At 39.5% G+C, this 23,960-nt stretch overlaps 1 protein-coding gene across 9 annotated transcripts in view; it reads right to left on the bottom strand.

Moving 5' to 3' along the window:
• Nucleotides 1-4,851: 4,851 nt before the first annotated feature.
• The window catches only part of adgrl2a (adhesion G protein-coupled receptor L2a), a 132,505-nt gene continuing 113,396 nt past the window's right edge, over nt 4,852-23,960 (bottom strand). For 3 of the 9 annotated variants that reach the window (XM_061824782.1, XM_061824781.1, XM_061824784.1), the window contains 7 exons: nt 23,193-23,259; nt 18,509-18,600; nt 14,242-14,410; nt 14,035-14,163; nt 12,261-12,357; nt 10,205-10,333; nt 4,852-7,188 (listed from right to left, as the gene is read on the bottom strand). In XM_061824782.1, the coding sequence (XP_061680766.1) occupies nt 6,326-7,188; nt 10,205-10,333; nt 12,261-12,357; nt 14,035-14,163; nt 14,242-14,410; nt 18,509-18,600; nt 23,193-23,259 (1,546 nt within the window). In that variant the 3' untranslated portion in view covers nt 4,852-6,325. Of the gene's footprint in view, nt 7,189-7,710; nt 7,750-10,204; nt 10,334-11,410; nt 11,507-12,260; nt 12,358-14,034; nt 14,164-14,241; nt 14,411-18,508; nt 18,601-23,192; nt 23,260-23,960 lie in introns of those variants that run through there. The other 6 variants (XM_061824785.1, XM_061824790.1, XM_061824787.1 and 3 more) reach the window with 5 other exon arrangements.

Here is a 23,960-nt window from a genome sequence, read left to right as displayed (position 1 = left end):
ACTGCAATAGCAAAATGTATTGCCTTTCTTCATTCATCAACAGTAAAATAAATAAAATTAAAAAAAGTAACCTCTGTGTCATCAATTCCACCCAAGTTTACATATAATTTATTTTAATTTATAATTTTGACATTTATTTATTTATTTTTAATATACTTCTGACTAATGCCTTTGAACAACAAGACTCCTGTGATTCTGTGAAAGATCTCTGCGGACCGTGGCTTGTGTTGTAAGACACAAAAATGTATTCATTAATCAGAGACACTTTCAACGGCGTCCGTTGTGTGGCGATCAGTTTAGTATGGTAATTGCTTCACTGTGACCACAGCCACCTCCCCATTTATGAGCGCATGCGCACTTGTGCAACCCCGTTAGCTTAATTTTTATTTTTTACTGTATTTCTTACTTTATTTATTATGGAAACATGTTTTAAAGCAATACATTTTTCATTTTTGTACATCACATAAACCCGCCATTTCAACAGGTATGTGTATGTAGACTTTGCATATTCAAGTTCAATGATGATTTCGTGAACCGAAATATTTATATACTACAGAGACTATTGTTTTTTTTCCAAATTGAAAATGTACATTCGATATCACTTCTCAATTTAAGATACATTTTCTCATGGAAAATGTGTGTATCAATCTTAATTTGTCTTTCTAAGCTTGAAATAATATTTTCCCATGCCTTTTTTTTTTACTTTGTTAGAATTATTATTATTATTATTTTTTTGCAGTGCTTAAAAATGCACCCTGAAGGTTAAATTGAAACTCAGTACACTGGCACAGCCCGCTTTATATCATTTTCTCATCTTCAACCATTCACTCTCATCCTTTTTTTCCATTTGAAACCCTGCATCTGGTTATTTCATAATTATGGGAGGGGATTATAACGAAGGCGGCTCGAGCTGCAGGTTAATTGGATTTTTCACCTCAGCGGGACCGGATCTAAGTCGCCCATGGGTTGCAAATCTGCGCATTTAAAGTTGGGGACAGGACAAAAGAGGCTGAAGGAAGAAAAGAGTGAGGTGTTAGAGGGTCCCCTTTGATTGGAATTACTTTTGCACTGCCAGATATTGTGCAGCTTGAGAACACAATCACATTCATCGGTGTTGATGACATCTGGAAGTGCCACTGTTTTTTCCAAAACCAAGAGTTACTAGATTCCAGTAGCTTTGAAGTAACTATTGACTCTTGATCCTGAAAAGGTTTGGAGTGAAACTTTTTCCAATACACTCAGGGTACGTTGCAGGTGTTCCATCCTAAGCTCTGAAAAATAACATTATGGATGAAGTGCACAAATACATTGAGAACCCTTGAGAATGTATTCTGAATCAATACATACAGAAAAAAATGAATGTTTTATTTCCTTTTATTTTTGTAAAGAAAGTGATGATGCGGAATGGTGGCTGTATTTTTTTTTTTTTTTTTTTTTTTATGATAGAATAGGTGTGTGCATGTGTGTGTGTGTGTGTGTTGTGGACCGGGCAAGTTTGAACTCGATCCTCTACAGTCATTTTTATTCTGATCTCAGTTGGGAACACACTGAGACAGAAGAAAATTTGTAAGGGAACAGAGAAAAATCGAGCACAGTACAAAAACAAATAAAAAATATAATGACAGCAGACAAACGCATTACTGGATATAATTGAAGAACAACATTCCATATACATTTGGTCATTTAGTTTCCCTATCCATTTTTTGTATATCATTTTAAAATTGTAGTGGTTTACTGTATTTTTTTCAGTTTATCTTTAACTGATCATTTCTTTAAACATTTTAATTCTGTTTTTAACTATTTTACTGGTGGCTCATATTTCTTCTTCTTACTATTATCCATTCATTTTCTGAGCCGCTTATCCTTACGAGGGTCGTTGGGGTGCTGGAGCCTATCCCAGCTGTCAATGGGCAGGAGGTGGGGTACACCCTGAACTGGTTGTCAACCAATCGCAGGCCACATCGAAACAACAATTTGCACTCACAACCACACCTATGAGCAGTTTAGAGTCTCCAATCAACGCATGTTTTTGGGATGTGGGATGAAACCGGAGTGCCCGGAGAAAGCCCACCCAGAGACCAGGAGAACATGCAAACTCCACACAGAATTCCCCAAAACTATGAGAGGTATATTGCTCTGACCAGTCAGCCAGCCTATACAGTAATTATTATGATTTTATTTTTCATTATCACAATTTTTAAGTGATTTTTTATTTATTTATGAATGTTCTCCAACTGCTAGTGTTGCCTCACTGCAAAATGGTGACAGTAAGAGAGTGCTTCAGTTTCTTTCTTTCACAAGTTCTTTCAATGGTGGGTGAGGGGAATTTCTGTGGTATGTATGCATCTGTTTTTGTGTTTTGAATTTGTTTGCTTACCTTAATTTTACTGTGTAAAGCATTGTGTGCTACATTTTAAATGTATGAAAAGTGCAAAGAAAACAAGCCTGATTGTTTCTTTTCAGTCGTCACGAAGGAATTGCAATGTTGCACCCTGTGAGGAAGAAACATAAGTAGCAAGTAGGACAGAACAGGACAGGACAGGGTAAGGGTAGTGAGCCCCGCAGTGCAACTGCTATACTGAACGAGTGTAGAATGCCTAAATGCTCTCGGTACTCAGAGTGCTAATGAGAGGACAGCTCAAGGAGTATATGGACTAAAGAAGTCTGTGCCACTGTGAGTGGCCAGCCCCACATTGAGCAACTACATCCCACAGACGTGCCTACCGAAATACATCTGTGAGTTGCAACTGCCACACATGCGTGTCGGTTGTCTTGCTTTTGCAGTTGCTGTAGGTGCAATGGTCACTCCCTCACCCGTCTGAGAGGCGAGCTTAGGCCCGGGTGCCCACTTGGGCACTGGGTAAAGAGGATATCGCTCATGCCAAGAGATCCAGGGTCTGTTGACCATCCCCCAAGGGGAAAACCCAAGGACCAAACCAGCTGACAAGAAAAAAAAAAGACTTGCACTGCTGTCTTTTTTTTTCTATACAATGGGACTTTGAGGAAACAGAGGAATTGTGGAATATAGTCTGAGGTTGGAAATGAAAAAAAAAAAACATTATAATGTAGGCTGTTTTAAGTGCATTTTCACTTGCTTTAATAAAACCTGCTATTTATTCTAAACAAAAATTGTAAGCTTGTGCCAGTAGTTTTTTTGCACACTTTTTTGATAAAAAAACAGCAAGTTTGAGACTTGTTTTGAAAAGACCATATTCAGGCTGTGAAACGGCCACAATGACATCCAAATTGCAACTATCTGTTTTTAATTGCATGAATGAATACATTTGATCTTAACATTGGCTTTTCAGGGTGAAAGTAGTCATGCAATGGGCTTCTGAGGCTTTTGACTAGTCTCAACAGCTGAGCAATAATAATTGTTTTATAGTTCATTCTCAAGAGTCAGCACATATTACATTTATCAGAGAAAATGTTTTTCAAAAAACTGCACCAACACTAGTACACTCTGTGGTACAGAGTATAAATAACGATTTTTTATGTTGTTTCAGCAGCTCCAACTGTTGTTTGGATGCTTTATTTATTTATTTATTTGGGCACTACAGCTTTCACATTTATAATCAAAGCCCAGCTTTGCTGACAATATTTCCCACCTCGTTTTTTCTCAGCGCAGTTTGCCTCTCACGTCTGTGTGAGCATCCGAGCCCCCGACCCCCCGGCTCCTGGCCTACTTCTGAATCGATGTTTGACAAAGGCCGAGTCTTTCCCTGAGCAAGAGGCAAAGTATTAGAGAGGCACTCGTGTGGTGAGAAGGCCACACACAAAGCTAGAGGGTGCCAAGTCCGTGCTATCCATCACAGGATAAATATCATATCCCGGATCGTGTTTCTATACTCTTAATACAAAAACAAAGCTGCTTGAAGGCTAAGTTTAGGTGCATCTAAAGTTGCGATGTGAGGCTAAACATAGTTCAAGTTCGAGAGGGAAGTTTGCCACTAATATTACAACATCTTCCTTACAAAAGTTACTCTTTTTGCCAATGTTCAGGGACTGAAATCACAGTATCTGTTTGATGGTTTACATACCAAAAACCATCCTGGATAAAATCAATAATCCCATAAAAATGTCTTAAATAGTTGTACACTTTCCTCCCAATGAGGTCAGACCGAGTGACACATGACAGAAATCACATTCATTCAGTGGTGCTGCGATAGCGATTGGAAAGCGGGACCATCAAATGACTTGGATTGAACCCTTGAAAGACTGTCAGAACAAAAGTCTAACATTTTGCTGATCAATCATGTACCCACTTTTGATTTTTTTTATGGGGGGGGGGCACTTGGCTACCTATGTGTAATTATTTCTAAAATGTGTCAGTTGCTCCACTTTTTAAATGCCACCTAATTGTGCTTCAAGTCAAAACAATAGCCCACTCAGTGTCATGACGTGAGGCTCTGACAAACCGTTGATTATTTTTTAAAGGTCTAAGCCGTTTACTACACTACAAACTCAGTGCAAATTCCAGCTTCTCCATTGAGATCTTGTCAGCCCTCCTCAACTGGTTTTAAATTGCAGTTCTTTTTAAAATGACCATTACCCGAGATGTAACTTGAGCAGGAACTGAGTGTAGGCTTCTGCCGCAAGACAATTAGAGCAAATATGAACTCATATTGTGTAATGTAAGGTCTACAAGCACAGCCAAGTGTAACACTGACCAGTTGTTCGCACTGTAGATCCACTCCCATACGCTAATCCAACAAGATTCATGTAGCCCACTTTGACTGCGCCAAAACTAGGCCTCATTCAAGAATATACTAAATGGAAAATCAGAGTCATCGAACCTTTATTAGTGTTACAACCACACAACCATTTACATTGCAATTTTCCTACCTGAGTTGCTTAGAAAAACATGGACAGATTTGGCTTCTATGACAAATGTGGTGAATGGAGCGCTTTCAAACTGTGCAGGTATTCAAGAGACAAAAAAAAAAAACGAATTAGACATCAATTCACCAATTTACCTTTCAAGGTGCTCAGGACCTACAACCTGAGACAAAATTATACTTTATTCATAGCAAAATAAGATTAGTCAATGCTATCTGATGAGTCGTTGTAGCAAACACACCATTAATAAGCAACATAGCATTTGAAAAAAAATCTCACATTTATTATATTTTTCAAACAAGTGTTGAACTTTACATCAGTCTTAGAGTGGAGAGCCCATTGTAATATGATTACACAAAATCATGAGCTACAGTGCAGTACAGTACATATACCAGTGCTGGGAAATAATACCCATTATTTAAAAAGAAAGATGTAATAAATAAACTGTTTAAAGCAAGGCAGTGAAAGTAGTTTACTGATTAACAACAACCCAAAATAACCCTTCATTTTCCAACTGCCCATCACATTGTCACACCAATTAAAATATGTACTGTACTTATGCAGAAAGTAATTCCACTCTGGCAAAATCAAATCAACGTTCGAGTCGGTGATATCAATGAAAAGCAGACAGTATAAACACTGTTCACATGTGGTAAAAGTGATGAAGCATCTGTGTATGTTTTTTTTTTAGGTATATTTCTTTCTTTACATTTGCGGCTAATGTTCAAACTCACTTTGAATCAATGGTCAGAAGCACTATGTATAAGCTCTAGACAAGAGTCCCTCAAATGTTATATTTTGCAATTAAACAATTTCTTCATAATTATGTTTTCCCAATAATCTGTATATTACACCAGCAATACAACAAAATATATATTTTTAGCCATTACTCTTGACTACAGTTCAATGTACAGTTGAGAAAATATAAGGCCAGGGGCTTGATTGCTAGTGGTCATACAATCAAAACAGCATGGGGATGAAGGACGACCAGGACCATAAATATACAGTAATATAAAAAGTCTGTACAGGCTTGAGTCTATGTCCTGGCCCAGGAGTGTCATTTCATTCACAATCAAAAAACAAAACAACAACAACAACAAAACTAAACAAAAACACAGTATGTTTGGAAGTTTATGTACAACCTTGTTAAATGCTTTTCTGAGGAGTCAAGTAATGGTTCTTGATTAGAATTTTTTTCTGTGTGTGTCTATTAGGGTACCGTACATTTTTGACAGCAGCAGCACATTTAAATACATAATTGGCTTATCTCTAAAAATGAAAATCTGACTCTGTATTTTATGTACACCTTTATTAAAACCTTGCACAGGAATGGCTGAAAAGAGCAGAAGAGTGAACCTATTTGGGGAAAAAGAGTGGTCAATGGCTAGTTCAAATGACACGCCTTCTACTTCCTTCACTAGTTTGTCCACTAATGTTCACGGCTGAAAATGGTCAGGAGGAGGTTTGGGTGCTCATCTGAATACATTTAAAGGCTTGTGACTAGCTGCATCTGTCCTTCCCGTACATCGCCCTCCGGTATGCAGCCTTCTTTCGTGATGGGAATGATGTAACCATCACTAGTTCCTTTGCCTATCTGGTAGTAGGCCTGCAGCTGGTGGCCAGCTCCCAAGTTAGGCATGCTCTTGTAGTAAATGTCTTCATTGTCGCTTTGCTTGGATGGGGACAAGTCTTCCACAACTTCTGCACTACTCTCGGGATAAGGAGAGTCCCTCAGATTCGGCATGCTAGTGTACAAGGAGTCTCTGTTTGGGGACTGCAAACTATCTTGGTCGTTGTTGTCGGGTGTCTGCTGGCCCGCAAAGGTTTCCGCTTCCCCGTTGGTCCTCAGCTTCTTCTCGGGGGCATACAGAAGTGAGTGCGTCCGCTGGGGGATGAGCGGCGCCTCCAGCTGGTGCTGATGTTGCAGTTCGAGGCCCGCCGCTTCGCCCATGTGGACCAAAGAAGAAGAGTCGGCAACGATGGCGTCGTCGTCGCTGCTACTGCCACCCACCACCGTCACCTTGGGGGGAGCCCGCTCCGCCTTGTGGTGGTGGTGATGGTGGTGGTACAGCATAGGCGCCGGCGGATGGTGGTGGAGGTGGGGCGGTTGAATCAAATTGGGGGGCTGCTGTTGGTGGCTTTTGTTATAGGCACGCAAGTTGTTGTGTACAAGCTCAGAGATGATCATTTTCTCGAAGGCAGCGTCGTCCAGACTGAGTCCGCAGTCGACCACCTGTACACTGTCGCCGAAGTCCGCACTGCGGAGTGAGTAGCTGTTGTTAAAGTTACCATTTAGCGGTAGAGTATCCATTGCACTTGTATCCCTCACCACATTGTTCAGTGAGTGCCCTGCAGAAAAAGATAATGATTTTCTGTTATTTAACATCTTAATCGCACACTACTGCTGAATTAATGATTTAATGCTGTTTAGGATGCATGTAGTTAACAATATGCCATGCCATACACCTGTTAGTTTGGCACAATGCTTTGCATGCCTTTCAAGAATTTATTTATTTTTTTGTACTTCCTCAGCTTTGTTTCAACTGTAATTCATTCAAAGTCAGCTTTGTGTGTATTAGTATGCCACAAAGAGACTAGGCCATGAAAAGGGATCCCAAACAACATTAAGAAAACCAACTGGTAAACACCATGACGAAACACTGGGCAGAGTGAAGGTCTACAGACGGGCAAGCTACATTACACCAAATAAGTTGGATGTGCAGGGGAGAGAAGAAGCACAAAGACAGAGGAATGACAAAAAAGGAAACGTAGTCATGTGTAAACATGAGACAGCCATCTTTGTTCTCACTACACGGGGAGCCCACAAGCAGCACTCCACCATCACCACACACAGCAGGTGAAAAGACTCACTTCATGTCTGCCTGCTCAGCCTATCGGGTCTAAGAGCAGCTGATGTACAAAAGAAAGTAAAATGATTTATTGTAACATGAAGAAAAATCACTCCAAAGAGTGACCAAAATTAAAGAAATACGGTTTGAACTGCAACAGAGCAAGAGCAAAGGTTCAGCAAATCAAATCAGCTTCCAAGTAAAGTTGTGTTCATAACAATGGCGGTGTGCTTGAAACTCAAAATCTTTGTCAAGGCTTAACACTTAAATTCATAAATATAGTTACAACATGCCAAAGAGAAATTTATGTTCAAACAAAAACTAAACAAGCAGCGTCTTGGTTTCAGGTAAACAAAAACAATGTTATGGAGTAATTAACCCAATTCCCAGACTTTGATCCAATAGAGAATTTGCGGGTTGGCAAAACATGCAGATTCTGAGGTGGAATCAAGAAACTCAGAAGATTGGTGGAACGTAGTCCAATCGCCCAGTTCGCAACCCATGCATGTGGAGCTAAACACTTGTTCATTGATTCAAACGAAAATACATGGCAAGCATTTTTCATTTTAGGAAATGCTTGTAAACAATCACACATTTGATATTTTTTCTTTATATATGCATTTATAAAGCAACGTCCATAATTCCCAATGCTTTTGTGAAATGCATTATTGTAAAAAAAAAAAAAAAAATCTATGTTAAGGATTTTGAGCTTCAACCACATTTTAAAAGTCAGCTCTGTTTTACCGAACACAACTGCATAGCAACTATAAAATCGATATTAAATCGCTTGTCTCAGTTGTTGTTTTTTTTCCAATTAGGTATACATTCTGTCCATATGGGCAGCTTGCGCGCCCATAGCTGGCTAAGGTCAGAGATCGCCAGCAAGCCAGCACTCGGCATTCGTCACAGTGGCAGTTCCCAGTGAGACACCAGTCACTGGGAGAGCAGCTGAGGAATAACACAAGCACTGCAGAGGTCAGATGCAGTCATGTTAGGAATTCCTCAATGCACGGAGGTCATGCAAAGCAGCACCGAAAAAGATAAATATTAGTCATTCGATGATGGAGAGAGGAGATAAAGGCCAATGTGACTGCTCGCACGAAAGCAGATGTCAGCATTAGCAAGGGGTTAATTTTACTATATATTCTTTAAATCAAGAAAGGAAGAAAATAGAAGGAGGGTGAACAGATTTTGGAATGTCAAAAGCAGAGATGCGTCACTGACTGAGAGGTAGAAAGAAAAAAAAAGGAAAAATTTAGAGGAAATTAAACAGCTGCTGCCACGACAGGCGGATGTTTACCACGGGAAAAATGAATGTGAAAAGGTGCTGGATGAGCTCTACTGGACTCTGTCATTGCTGAGTGCCACAGTTGGACAGAAAATATGGAAAAATGATCGTACCTCTAAAATATTGTCATTTTCAAAACAATTCCTTTCAACACTTTGTGAACCACTTGCTCATTGTGTGTGTGTGTTAATGGGCTAAGGTGAACAGTAAAAGTGCCTGTGGTGGGGAAGGGGTGGGATGTTTTCTTTACTTTTTTTTTTTTTCAAGTAAGCATGCTGATAAAAATTTACATTTGATAGGCAAAGTTAAGTTTGACTCCCATACTTGTCTCTCTGTAGGTCACTAGAGGGAAGCACAAGGGAAAAGCATAGAAACATCACAAGACGCCATTTCAGGTTCAAACATGACGGGGGAACATCATACAGTTAAGCCCAGATAGACCTTTTTTTTTGTTTTTTGCAGAAGTGAATTTTGATTTGTGAACGGGTGTCTTCTGACTGGAAATGACACAAAAATGTAAAAAGAGAGAAATTTAGCTGAAAATAATAATAAAAAAAAAATAAATCCCAATTTTCATTGAATTTTACATTTTCAAAGGATTAATTTCCCTGACAATTATGAGGAGTATTTTACCTTATGCCAAAGGATCCTGGAAACATAATCTACAAATTCTAACCAACTATCATTTTTTTAATATTGGCATGCATGTTTTCAGAATGTCAATCATTCACATTCTTGTGCCATTTCCAGTTACAAGACAAAAGATTACTCAAAATAAAATGGCCAGGGTGTGAATAATTTTGGGCTTAACTGTAACGGCCTTCACAGCATGCCGATGGGTAGTGAAAAAATGTATTGATACATGCGTTACCCTCATTTGTATGAAATCCATATGTTGTAATGTTAAAGATTTGACATGTTTTAAGGGTGAATGACCCTTGAAAACACTCATAATAACAAATGACCTGTTAACATTGCTAATGCAGTTTACACTACAATCTCAGGAGTCGAACAATAAAGCTCTTTCAATTTGAGAAATTGATGGGAGACAGACAAAGGGGGGACAAGTATGATGACGGAACAGTCTAGGACATCCTGCCATTTGTTCAGCTGGTCAAATCTACACTTAAGCATGATGAACTTTAAACCTATGTTTAGAAGGAGGGAGAAAGAAGTGCAGAAAACAACAAAAAAAGAAACAAGTGAGTGATAATATGAGTAAGCGCACCTGGAGAGTTAAAGACTGGAGCCGTGGGAGTGTTACACACAACTGTTTCAGCCAGTAAGGTGTTATAAGGGTTGTTAGACCCTTGTGGTCGAAGAAGAGGATTTGTTAATAGATAATTCCCAGTCATTCCTGGAGTTGAAAGACACAAGAGGAGAACGTACACTCAGCCAACAGTAAAAGTAATAAACGAAGGCCACATTCAGAGAGTAATTATTTGAGCTACGCTGAAGAACGTGCCAACATGTGAGAGGAGCAAGAATTGAGGACAAGAGTTTTGCCAAGTGTAATATTCTATAGATTGACACAGTTCACCAATATCTGAAACTCTACTTCTGAATATACACAGCCTGAACCATAAAAATAAGACTGGGAGGGCAAACAGTTGGTGTACTTGGACATGGTACTGGCACTCTATGCAAACAAAATACTATAGTTGCAGGGTGTTTTTGCAGCTTAATATAGATGAGAACAACACAGAAATGCAAATAAACAAATCCCTTCCTTTACCAGATCATTTTCATGAAAATGGTAAATAAAAAGTAGCAGGCAATCAACAAGGGTCCAATGGGCAAGGCTTGCAACTCGACCAACTACAAGTCAGTCGTCAGTAGTGAGCACTGTAAAGAAATGTACTCTCCCATTTTTTTAAATAGACATTGACTCTTATGACTGAAATATAGAATATAAATTTCTGTATTCACCTAGTCCACACTCAAATGGAAATTGTCCATGCTTTTGTCATCTTACTTGATTGTCCTAGTTGTTCGTAGCCTACCATTCACGGTTTTCCGTCATAAAAATGATTGCTTTGAAGAAGGTCATTAAAATAACTCTTCAAAATTAATTCGGCACAGTTGTAGTTATTCCAACACCTTTCTCATTTTATGGTGAAAGTGTATGCACTTTTCCAAGTACTTTCTAGTGTATCACATTTCCAGGTCATGCCCTCATTAGCTAACAATGCGAAAGTGGAGCTCTCAACCTATTACACAATAGCCTTTTTTATATTATCATTTAAACTTTACATTTGCCTCCAAACCACATTTTCCTGTCCATTATTCCATTTTTTTAAACCATCTTCTCATATGTTTCAAAGAATGAAGGCATCTCCAGTACCATTAATCACCTGTGTTAAATGCCATCTGTCATGTTGGGAAGACTTCAGGGATGCTTTTAATGACAGGAAGTGCTTCAAGTAGATAGACCCCACGTTTAGTGCACCGACTCTCCAGGTTAACTAGGTTTCTACACCCCAGAGTGAACAATATCCAACCTTTAGATTAACGACGTCAGAGTTCTCCACTGTGGGGAGAAAAGCGAGGTGCATGATGAGTCAAATTTTGCCTTGTAGCTGGATATGCAGTGAGTTACCGTGCAAGAAGTAACAGTAAAAAAAAAAAAAGTGAAAGAAGAGATGTGCAGGAATTGGCATCGAAGTAGGATGAAATGCTCACTACCTCAGAATGTGCCCGCTTTGCCTTCGCATGCTCGGAAAGCCATTTAGGAGGCAGCAAAAAGCCAGACAACACGCTAAGCGTTCCGGGTCAGCCAGAGTTGAACATCATCTTCTCATCATCATATTTGTGCTCAAGCTAAATAATAAATGACAGTTCTTTTATTGCCCCCTCCGTTTTCCCCTTGAAAGTAACCGAGGTCATCTTAGATGCCAGGCAACGGATGGCTGCTTTCTTAAAATAAGTTCCTCATTTTTAGTTTTGTCTACTGATGAGCTGTGCATGTTTACTTCATGTCATTTGGACATACCTGAATAAGAAATGCTCTAACCTCGCCCCACTTTAAGACTGACTGGCCAGATTGTTTGAGAACGGATTTTTGTAATCCTTTGCGGACACAATGGGGACTAGACGGAAGGCTGAGATAATTTCTTTTCCCTTTTCTAACTGCGCTGCTGGCTTTTAAAGCTGCAGCCATTTATTATGATTACCAAGGTACCATCCTTTGCGGCGGCATGGAGGAGTATTTTTAAACCAGGTGATGAAATGCGTGCATAGGAGTGTGTGTGAGAGATGTGGAGAGAAATGAGGTGTGAACTGACCTTGGTTAAGGGTGGAGGTGCTGTTGATGTCACCTGAGATAAAGGAAGACTCAGATTGCTTTCTTACGGTGTCATTCCACATTCTCCTGATTCGACTCTGTCAGGTCAACAAGGGACAGTTATTAGGAGTTTAAACAAGCCTGCTGCTCATATCTAGTTTCATTTATTTGCGTGTGTGCACCATCTTCTTCCACACACATTTTAGAATTACAGTGAGGTGAGGACAGTGTTAATGCTGTCTTATCATAAAATATTTTTTGAAAGTGAATGTCTTCAGTTTTCGTCAGTGGTACACATTATAGGTCCCATATTTTGGCTATTTAGACCTTCAAAGAGTGACTTTCTATCATGGAACAGTTAATTTCATTGAAAAAAACAACTCCGTTTTGTCATATGAGTGTCCAGAAAAGCCTGTCTGACTTTTGTTTGACCCATTCTTGTAATCCGCTTTGCCCATATTTGGTTAGGACCACCCCTATCCATATGATTGGCTGTCCTCTTGTGAGAACATATTTTTTGTTATGTTGACAGTGTTGGCTTGGGAGCACAAAGTGAAGGAAGAGATCTTTGGTCAGGACGTAGACATACTCGAGAAATTTGAATGACCTGATTTCAGACCTCTCGGCAGAAAAACAGCTAGAAGTCAAGAAACTGTGGACAATTTTAAATGATATTCCACGTTTACTGTGGCCCCTTAAAGTCATAAAGCCGAGAAAGAGTTGCATTGGTAAACTATGTCCCATTATAAGAGAGTTTCTATTGAGTAAGGGTATAATTTTTTGCTTAATCGTTTCGAAATTGGTTGATTTTGTGGAAATTACGAGAGAGCACCACTTGTCTGCAACCAAGAGACGTACTGGTAATTCTGCATGCAAACTCATTTGTGGCCCACAGAAGAAACAGTATGTAGGTTATGGGTAGCCAAGCTACTTCCAAAAAGACTTCCACTATAGCACAACTCACTAGGCGAGCATATTCAACACTGCCATTGAAGTGTGCACGTGTTTCGGTTTTGCAAGAGCAAGGCTGGTTTGGGGGCCATATCCAGCCTGCCACATCATTTTATGTGACCAGAGAAAACAAATCATGTGTGTCAACTACGTTTCTTGCAAAAATATCAAAATTGCAAATTGTAGTTGTAATAACCTTTATACATTTCATTTTTTGTTGGCAATGCAGCTTTTTAAAATGTTTTTAATAATAGTCAGAAAAATCAAGTTTTATAGGCTTCTACTTTCAAAAGTAGTTATTCATCAATTTGTTGTGTATCTATACGAGTAGTTCTCTATCAATAGATCCATTTTCAGTCCTGCTTATCCTCACTGGAGTTGGAGGTGTGTTGGGGCTTACCCTGGCTATATTTAGGCGAGAAGTGGTTGCCAGCCAATCGCAGGGGATATATATACAGTATATTTTAGTTTTATGTAGCGTTATTATTCTGTGTTTAACTGGAAAATCCACTTGAATGTCAACCAGCATCACAGAACAGACTGTGATTGACTTTAATTTAAACATTGTGTAAAATACCTGTCCTTTTCCCCGATCTATATTCAGAACTTAAAGGTGTCAAGCAAAGACACCGAGGGCAAGTACATCATTTTGGCTTGATCCCCAGTGGAATATGTTATGATACAGAACAAAAGTGCAGTTCTATTTCACATGCACAAGACGTTAGTGAGAAAAGTGCCGGAAGCTTAAGAGGGCAGGCCAGAAAAAAAAGGATCTTGGGTAATTTATAGGCTGTGGCTTGTAAAAGATCTTATGTGACATATACCTGGGTACCAGAGGAGTAGCGTGCGCTTGTCCGTGTAGTGGAAGTCTTTGCAGAGCCGTGCGAGCTCTCAGTTGGCAGCCTTCCACAACAGTACGTGTGACGGAAGCACTTGCTGTACTCTTTGCGGACCTACGAGAGCAAACAAACACCGGCCTTACCAGAAATCTTCAAGATGCGCTAAAGTGCTGCTGACAACATGAAACCTACCTTTTTCTGGAGGAGACAGTGGAAAATGAAGATAAACATTCCCTGGAAGGCATTAAATATGGTGAAGAGGTACGCCATGACAATGGAGGCCTCATTGATGAAGAAGAGACCAAAGGACCACGTCAGGCCCAGCAAACAGAGCAGAGCAAATGCCCCTATGACCCAGGTCCTGGAAGACAACAAAACCAAACAGAAGAAAACATTAAATTCTGTATACATAGCTTACACTTCTCAGACAAATGGATAACTGGGACCAAAGCTGGGAAAAGAGGACGGATAGCTGTAAATCGGATAAGAGAAAAACAATAAATCTAGACTGTCACTCTGGCCACCACAGACCTTACTCTGCTTTCTTGACGCATTCCAACTTTTTCTTTCCAACTTTTATTTTCAGTGTAGTGATTACATTGTTTCAGAGCTGCATCAAAATTTACTGTTCTGTGAGAATGTAATCAAGCTTTTGAATAAAACAGTTAAATCACTAAATTCTCCAACAAATTAAAATCAAAGCGTAATACTGCCACATGCTGTGTGGTATTCGTTGGAGGTAATGAGAATGGAACTGACTAGGGTGCGGAATCTTTCAAGGCCTTTTAACAGAAAAATATCACTCCATGTGTTTCTCATTGTTGTTCTCTGCTAGTCAGCTTGATATGAAATGGATGCAAATTAGGGCAAATTATTTCCTTGATCCGGACCAAAATTTGCTCACCCCACTAGAATATTTTTGGTGATGTAGTATAAATATTGATACGTACCTATACTTACCTGTAAAATTGCCATTTTAATATTTTTCATATACAACAGAGTATGTTTTAAACAATGCAGTCCGAGGAGATGATATCTACTGTACGTGTATCTGAACCTTTCAAGTAACTCTCAGCAGATGAGGAAAGAGTTCAAGGAGAAAGGGCGTATACCACGCGGTGTGTGAAGCAACTACAAACGTAGAAACAACGACATGATGTACATGGTGAGAGGAGGCATTCACAAGGACAGACAATGACTCGGTTAGAGGTTGCTGCCTGGGAGAGGAGGGATGACCCGGTAACAACTTGAAACAGGAAAGAGAAATAGGCAGCAGAGGAAATACTGTAGATACTGTATAAGGAGAAGTTGAGGGGTTCTGATCAATGGGTCCTTACTTGATAAACTGTTTATTATCTTCATAGCTAGCATGAGAAGCAGGAAGAGAAAAGCACAATTAGGCCACAGTGAAGGTTAGTCTGCGAAGTTTAGGAGACATTTTATTGAATCAATTACAGCATTCTTAGGCTGAGTTTGACAATGTTGTTACATTTCCACGAATAAGTGTGTGTGTGCATGTGTATGTTTGTAAAATTAGCCGAGGTCAAAGCTTACCCAGGCAAATCGGTATTATAGTAGCCGTCACAAACGTGATAATTACTGGCATGGATTGCACCACAGAGAAGAGAGTGACAGAAGAGAAAGGAAAGGCTGTGTGTTAAATTTGCTTTTACATGCAACATGCAGAGATACTGGAGCAACGACTGTGCCATGTGAACACAAACAAAAAGACCACAATGCAGCTATTAATATACTGAATGGCTCTGCAGTAATACACACAAAACAAAGGTACAAATCGTGGTTTCCTAAATATGAGAGTGGTACCGCTATAACCAGGCAAGTATATAAGCAGTTTTCCTCTCTGCTCTTCTTGATTTCATTTTCACCACAGAGCACACATTTGTCAGGAAAAGTAAATAACAAAAGCACATTGAAATGACCAAGACTCCTGCATTTGGACTGTTAAGATCAGCACTATCTAACCCCTGATTAGCAGCCTGTCAATACTTTTGTCCAATGCAGACAAAACACAAGACATTGGGACATTTCTTGGGTTCAAAACAGGGATTAAAAAGAAATCTTCTAGAACGTATGTTAGCTTTTCCACAGCACAGCTTTATTGTTGTTATTATTGTTATTATTATTGTTATTATAAAACACTGCTCTTGTGTGAAGTAGTAGTAGATGTAGTAAACGGACTCACAATTAGAGCGCTAAAACGACATTTCAATGGTTTACACTGAAGTGGTAAACATTTTTCACTTGAGAATTGAGACTCTTTAAAATGACCTGTTTTTTAAATTTAACATTTTATCATTTGTATAAAAATATCTGAGTGTGTTGATTGCCTGCCCACCCATTATGTGTAAAATTAAACCACCAAAGTAAATCTTATGTTACCTATTTCTGAAAATGTGTGGGCAAAGCCATTCTGGTCTTTCGTCAAACTGTTAGAAAACAGTGGAACTAATTAACAAAATAACCACCTCTGCAATGAGTTTCTGAGCCATTGACTTGGTAGTAAAACTGTAAAAACTTTCAGCACAAAAGAGTTGCTTTGAAGGATTATCGTGTCAAAGCCAAAAGGTAAAATCAACTACAGTGTCAGCGCATTTACAGTAAGTATTAGCTTACAGTGGCACCAGAATTACCTTTGAAAAATAACGTTCAGTTAATTTGTCGACACTGGGTGGAAGGTATTTGTTTTATAGTGATGTCATGAGCCTTGCCTACAATATACAAGTGCATTTCAACGGTTTAGTGATGAAATGCAGCATCCACCAGTAATAATACAATGGAATTTGCATGTGTGGTGTGTTTGGAGGGTGGGGGATATGTCTAAATTACCCATTGTAAAGTAGGCAGCGCTATACTGAGTGTCGATGAACGCAGATTAGCATTTTAACAATGTGAGCTTCTCATAAACGACACTTACTTGATGGCTTGCGGAAGAATTGCATGGGGCTACAGACACAAAGCACATTGCTGCCACTGCGAATTGAAATGCTTTCATTTATAAGAGCTTTTTTCCACCACTCTCTGGCCTCTCCCTCCACTTGTAGAAGCAAGAAGCTATTCAGTCATTTGCCACTTGCTGCTCAATGTTGCAAAATTGCTCGAACAGAAGAAGATATTAAGGCTGGGTTTGCAGGAGATGGCCGACTGCAAAAATGGCATGTTTTTTTTTTTTTGAAGAAGAAAGGAAATATAATGTAAAGAATGTAACATTTTTGATCGTTATGGTGTTTTGATGAAAATTTTGTCTTAACATTATTAAGAAATCTAGAAACTGAGTTTCAAGTAGATTTCGATGATTGTTTCTAAATACATTAAATGTTTGAAGGTAAGTGCTGAAACGATGTGGAAAGATTGACAACAATTTAATATGTAATTGTTAAGATATAATGTTAAGCCCTTTTTTAGCATTGCAGTTGTCCAAATTTTTTTTGAGCAGGGTTAAACACAAGCCCAAGTACACGCTTGGGTTTCCTGGCATTATTCGGTCCTTCCTGAAAATGTAAGTACGAAGCACTGTCATTTCATTCGTGGCTATTTGGCACAATTGTCAGTTTATTGGTAATAATAACTTAGCCTAATTCTACTACACTGTGCAGTTAGCCATCGAGCTATGTCTGCCACCAGAAAAACTGCATCCTCCCTCAAGCGTTATGCATTTTGGGTTATGTTGGCAATGGTGTCTCTATATGTGGCCTTGCGTACAGGTGGTTGGGCTTTCCAATTTTCCGTTGCTTCCTTCGTGTGTCAAGCTGAGGTGGCTCCACACAACAGAGACACTTAAATCAAAGATAACTATTTATTACGTTCACTAGCGCACAAGTTAACGAGCTAGCAAGCTCGCAAAGCCGCTGGCGGGGTCCTCTAACATCACCACCTGGTTTGGTGTTGTGTCGTGTGTGGTTCCACATAACTGAGACATCTTGTGCCTCACACAGGTGACAGTTAAGCAGGGCCTCTCAGCTGAATGGGCTAAAAAGCCACCTTTTCCAATGTTCACGCATCCCCTAGAGCTTGGAGGAGGTGTCTATTTTTTATGATTTTAGAGCCTCATCTTATACAATTTTTAAAAACATTTTAGTCATATTTGGTACGCTTGTTAAGAACACCCTTCTCTACAGTGTGCCAAATCTTTAGCTCTTAACTCTTTTATTCAAATTTGGTAGGCTTGTTCAGAACACTCGTAGCTATGGTGTGTGAAACTTATGTCATTTTAGTTTTATTTTACAAAATGGAAGCCTATAAGCATTTCAGAAACATTGTGCTTGAGATGACAATGCACTGAAAGGGACGTGCTCAAAGAGGTCTTGCTCTGATACATTCTTTCAAAAATGTTTCTCAAGAGTAAAACAGCCTTAGTTTTCATGGGCGGTGACAGAATAACAACAGTGTTATATTGCTGATCAGTAGGATGTGGCTGTTTTGCAGTGGAGGTTTCACTTACTTGATATTCTCCAATCGGCTTGAGTCTGGTTTCAGGGTGGTGGAGTGCTTCACCATTTTGTACATGGTGATGACCAGGAAGATCAAATTGAGCTGTCAAATCAGAGAAAAGGCAGCGTTAAGGCATAGAGATAAATAATCGACACTGATAAAAGAAACAAATAATTCTGTCAATCCTGTTTGATAGCTTCAAAATAAAACAGGAGGAGTAGGGAGTCCTACATGTTCACAGACTAATAATCTAATAATCATCTATGGCTCCATTCAAAAGAAGAGGGGCCAACTGGCGCCCAATTTGGTGTCATTCTATATCAATAAAAGCATGGGAAAGCATTAAAATCCACCAGAGAAGGAAAAAAAAAGGACTACAGCATTCTCAGTCTGAGGAATTCAGTGGGGAACAAAAAGGAAAAGTAGGAAAAGAAAACCTTGTTGTACAAAACAAGTGCATCATTTCAGGCACATACTAAAATATTATAACCAGTGACAAAGGCTTAAGGGAGCATTGTACATTTTTTGATTCCTCTGCATACTGGGAAAAAGACCAAAAATAGGGGAGATGATGATGAGAGGAGGGGGGTGGGGGGGTAGCATTTTAGTGTATTAAACCTTAAGGGAATCAGTGGCAAATAACAGCCTAGAAAAAAAAAAAAGAATCTGACGTACTGAGAGTTTTTTTCTTTTTTGTTCCCTTGAAAATCAATACTGTGATTTAGAAACACAAAGCCTGGTTGGACCGACAGCGAGGAGCTGCTTCAAATAAATTCAGTTAAAAAAATATTTATTCTGGAACAAAGTAGACACCGACCCAGCATGTTCATGGACTCAAACGAGCAGATGAACCTTAAAGAAAAAAAAGCGAGGAATATCTGAGAAAGATGAAATTGGAGTGTGTGTGCCTATCAAAGACAAAACATGTAGCCAGACTTTGAAACTCAACATTTAAGTGCTGGGTTATTTACAGCATAACAAACCCTGCCAAGAGAAAAATGGAGACCCATGCATTGCCTAGTGGGAGGGAATGAAATAAATGGCCTTTGTGGGTGCCACTCAGACCATGGCCACTCATTCCTAAAAAGATTTTGTGTGTGTATGTGTGTGTGTTCTCCTATGAAAAGACTGCCCATGATCGATATAGCACCCCTCCTCATGCAATCAACTCGTGGTGCGAAACACAATAACGCAGGCTGTATAAGGGATGTGAGGATGGGGGAAGAATGCTGAATCGAGTGCCTTGGTTTATATCACAAATCGCAATGAATCTAGGTTTTGTTATGCAGGTCGCAACTGTTATTTCCACTGTCTGTCTGCATGATTCAGATAGTGGGTGTGGGGAACGGTCAGGAGGACTTTTGAAAGGCCTCTTTTCACGCAGTCTGGAGTGGTGACATGGATCCAATGAGACAGAGGAGAGTGACACAGAGCTTTAAAGTAAGCTAGCTGCACGGCACATGTCCCCCACCCTCAGCCACACGCTTCCCTTGGGGATCCTCCTCCGTCCTCCACCCTTCACTCAGTCTTTTCTATCTGGGAATCATCACTGCAAGCCACGCAGAAGCAGCCTTGCCACACTGGGACAACAGGAGAAAGCTTCTCCCCCTTCACATTTTCAGATGTAACCTGTGTGTGTATACACACTGAACTCCAAATGAACTGCTGGGGATAAAATATTAAAGGTGCAGATGGAGCTGTCCACATGATAAGAACTGCTTGCGACATGTCATGATCCAAAAGGCCTTGTGCTCATGTTAACTCAAGCATACTAATAGCTTACCACCAACTACCACAAGCATACACTCATTACTTCCATGTACCCCTTTCATGGAGCTAATACCCCTGTGCCCAGAGACAAAGCAATGATCTAAGTGCCTTCCACCAGTTTTTGTTTCATTCTGCTACTTTGTCTAAAGCTAGGTAGGAAAATAAGAGCTGCACTCAACTGTAATCTATCCCAGAAAGCTTCCTCCAAATATTTCGCTACATTTGGAGTTCTACTGAATAATTTTTCATTGCTAATTCCTGATTTTACCAACAAAATCAATTCAAAATCCCTTTTCAGAGCACCTTCTTAAGAAACTGAGGATTCACATGACAACCTCATGTACAAAATGAATATCTTGGAACAGAGTTCTTCTTTTAAGGAAATTGTGACATCAAAAGTTTGTTTTCTTTATAAAGAAACCATAACATTTTTAACAGTCTAATACTAGACTAATTTGTATGCTATAAAAACACCAATGTCATTTTTTTAAGTGAGAGTTGAAATGCCGCTGGAAGTTTAATTTACATTGCAAGTAATACATTTTCTTATACAGCCTGTCAAAATGTTATTTTTAACATAAGAAGCAACCCCAACCTGGGATGCACAAATATTTCATTGCTCCTGTGGTAGAGTAAGCTGAGTTTATACTCTGGAATGAGTCAGAATGTGCCATCACCAACAACACTAGTTAAGTGATAACAATATTTGGATGAAATATAATTCAAGGACATAGACAAACCAGTCCAATAAATCCAACACAAAATGAGTATGATATCTTGCCCCACGCAAAAATGTACAGTTGTGATGTCTGTTATGTTGGTGAGGTTGTAAACTGAAGATCCCCTATAATTTTTTATGACCCACATTAATAGGGTCCTGTTTTGGGTCCCAATACACTAGTTGAAAATCATTGCCCTAGTTCATGCAACATGTTATGGGGTCATTTGGAATGGTACTAAACACTTTTTCCAACAAATTGTTCTGCATCGTACTTAAACCTTTTTTTAAATGGAAAAGATGTAAAATTTAATTATATTCATGATTAGCTCAGAACTTTGCCCTTTTTTGTTATTTACAGTGAGTAAAACAGTAAAATATAATATACAGTGTATGTTTTCAGAAGCTATTTTGTATCAACAAAAAAAAAAAAAACCTTTACACTATTCTTGTTCTCTAATAAAGTGGGTTTCAACTTATTTATAATATGAAAATATGGGTCCTAAAGTTAGAACCTCAGGTTTAGGTGCAGACATTAGCCACAACAACTGTTTTCTCTCCATTTTTTTTTTTTTTGGTCATGGTTTGCTTCTCCTTTCCTTCATTGACAAGGACAAAGCCAATTTGTTGAGAAACCTGAGGTCAGTAGCGGCGCAGGCAAACCTCGCTCCTGTATAGTCCCTCGAGATTGGGCTTTCCACAGCACTTTGTCTTTTTGCGCCATTTGTTGCACTGAATTGGAGGAGTCCTGCAAAACCTCATTCCTGTTATACACTCGCTCCGCTCCAATACATTAGAGACTCGCAGGGTCATGATTCTATCTCCGCGGTCATCACCGGCGGGATCCCGATCAACAATTCCACCGCAGACACATTTTTCATGTAAATCATTACGGCGGCAACGTACGATCGGAAAACAATGTGTGTCCACTTTAGAGAAGAAAAACGTATTCCTGTGTGGCTGTCAGAGGACTGGCAAAGATGAGAAGGCCAGAAGGCTCACTTGGGACCATTTTGCAATTGTACAATTTCACTTTTGTCCTGAGCGCAATTCAAGCCAGTGATATTTAGAAAAGGTAAAACTACTTGAAAGATGTGTCTGATCTGACTGCAGCTGACACAGTCTTTAAATAAGAATTTTTGTAATCTGCAGAATTTTTTAAAAAGTCATACTGAACTGATTTCCAGCCAAAAATGTAGTGATTGCACAAGTATCAAAACATTTTTCCAACTAACAGAGGTACACAGTTAATAAGGTAAGTTTTACTTTTTGCTGCTTTGTTTCAATACGAGAGGAGTACACTTCAGCTAAGATGTTTTTCCATTCATACGCAGCCACAAAGCTGTTCAGTATCTTTTCTTTCAAAGTACCTTGTGGTCTACCAGGGATTGGCTAGGATTTGACATGGATGCCCCCTTCCCTTGTCTCACTGCAGCAGATTTTCATTGTCAGTTTAATGTTCAACAAGAGGTCACTGCATCTGGAGATAGAGCACCAACCACGTTGCTGGATAATGAACACAGTGCTGAACAAATGTAACCCATCTGCCTGGCAAAGCAGAGAGAAGTTTGCAAAGCTTCCTCGTCTCTCATAGTTTGCATGAGTTTAAGCTAAAACATGGTCTGGTAAGCAGGGATGATATATAGTTTTCTCTTTCTTTTTTTTTTCAAACACGGGGGCGGTAACACACACTCTGGTCTGGAGCAGGAGATAATAATGTCATGACCAGTAAATAACTGTAGGACTCAATGGAACATATGCTATATGTCCTTCACCTCTAACGGTCCTTGACCAAACAGAGCTCTGCCTTCCACTGATGCTGTCATCTGCTGTTTCCAATTGACACACAACTCAAAAGAAGGATGGTGCAGAGGATGCACACAGCAGCTATAAAATCTTAACGTGCCATTTTACTTCAATGCACGCATCATGGCGCTTCACTGTAAAACAACAGCTTGCATCTGTAGCACTCTCTGCGCACTGTGTAAAGGTACAGACACACTATCAGATCCTGATCTGTGTCAGCTGCTGAGACCTTGTCGGATGACTCAAAAAATTACTTTGGCACAAGGCGGTTTCGAGCATAGAAAAATCCTGCTGATTCTTAGTCTCACTTCCACTTTAATCTCATCCCCGGCATCTCCTTCATCTCGCTCACTCACTCTGTCAGCCTCACTCTTCAGAGAAAATACAACTTAAAGCTTACCACGATGATAAAGGTGACAGGTCCTACGAAGCTCCAGATGAAATGATTATCCACACTTAGCCAACACCTGAGAGGAGGAAAGACACAAAATACACACTTCAGTTTGGAAAACATGATTTGTTGTCTATTTGACTGCATTTAATCGGAGTAAAATAACAATGACTTCTTCAATTAATAGTATTTTTGAAAATATTGTTTTAGTGGGAGAGGGATTAGGTTTCTTCTAATAGTTCTGAGCTCCTGTTTCCATGTCAGTGTGGACCTGAGAAGAATATTACTGTCCAGAAAAGTTGTCATAGCGTGACTTCGGGTTGTTGATGGAAATAGAATCAGCTAATTCAACAACTGATTACTATACTGATCTCGAAGCATTGTGTTCCTGGTTCTCATCCTTCTGCTAATACATTGAACGATTTCTCATCAATATTTAACTTAAAAGCTCCTTTCATAGATTGATCATTTGGGCGGAACAAAGGGAAGACCCTAAGTAGCCCCACTTCATAGTCTTAGTAACAATGTGGTCGTTCATTTACGTAAAAAGCTTTTTCTGCAAAGGGCATTTACAAACAAGAGGTCACAGGAGGGTCTTTGAGCAGAAAGGCATTAATGTAGCCACACCCTCCCTGTACGAACCACAGTGTTGACTCTGTCAGACACTTTAAAATTGCATTAAAAATTGAACAGCTGCACATCCTTGCTGACAGGAACTCAAATAGTTCGATGTTGCCCATGGGGGATTTGCATTAAGTGCAGGTAGACACAGAGTGT

Source organism: Syngnathoides biaculeatus, chromosome 7, assembly GCF_019802595.1.
Source record: "Syngnathoides biaculeatus isolate LvHL_M chromosome 7, ASM1980259v1, whole genome shotgun sequence".
NCBI lineage: Eukaryota > Metazoa > Chordata > Actinopteri > Syngnathiformes > Syngnathidae > Syngnathoides > Syngnathoides biaculeatus.
The sequence above is the reverse complement of the archived record's forward strand: the minus strand, read 5'-3'. Positions and strand labels throughout refer to the sequence as shown.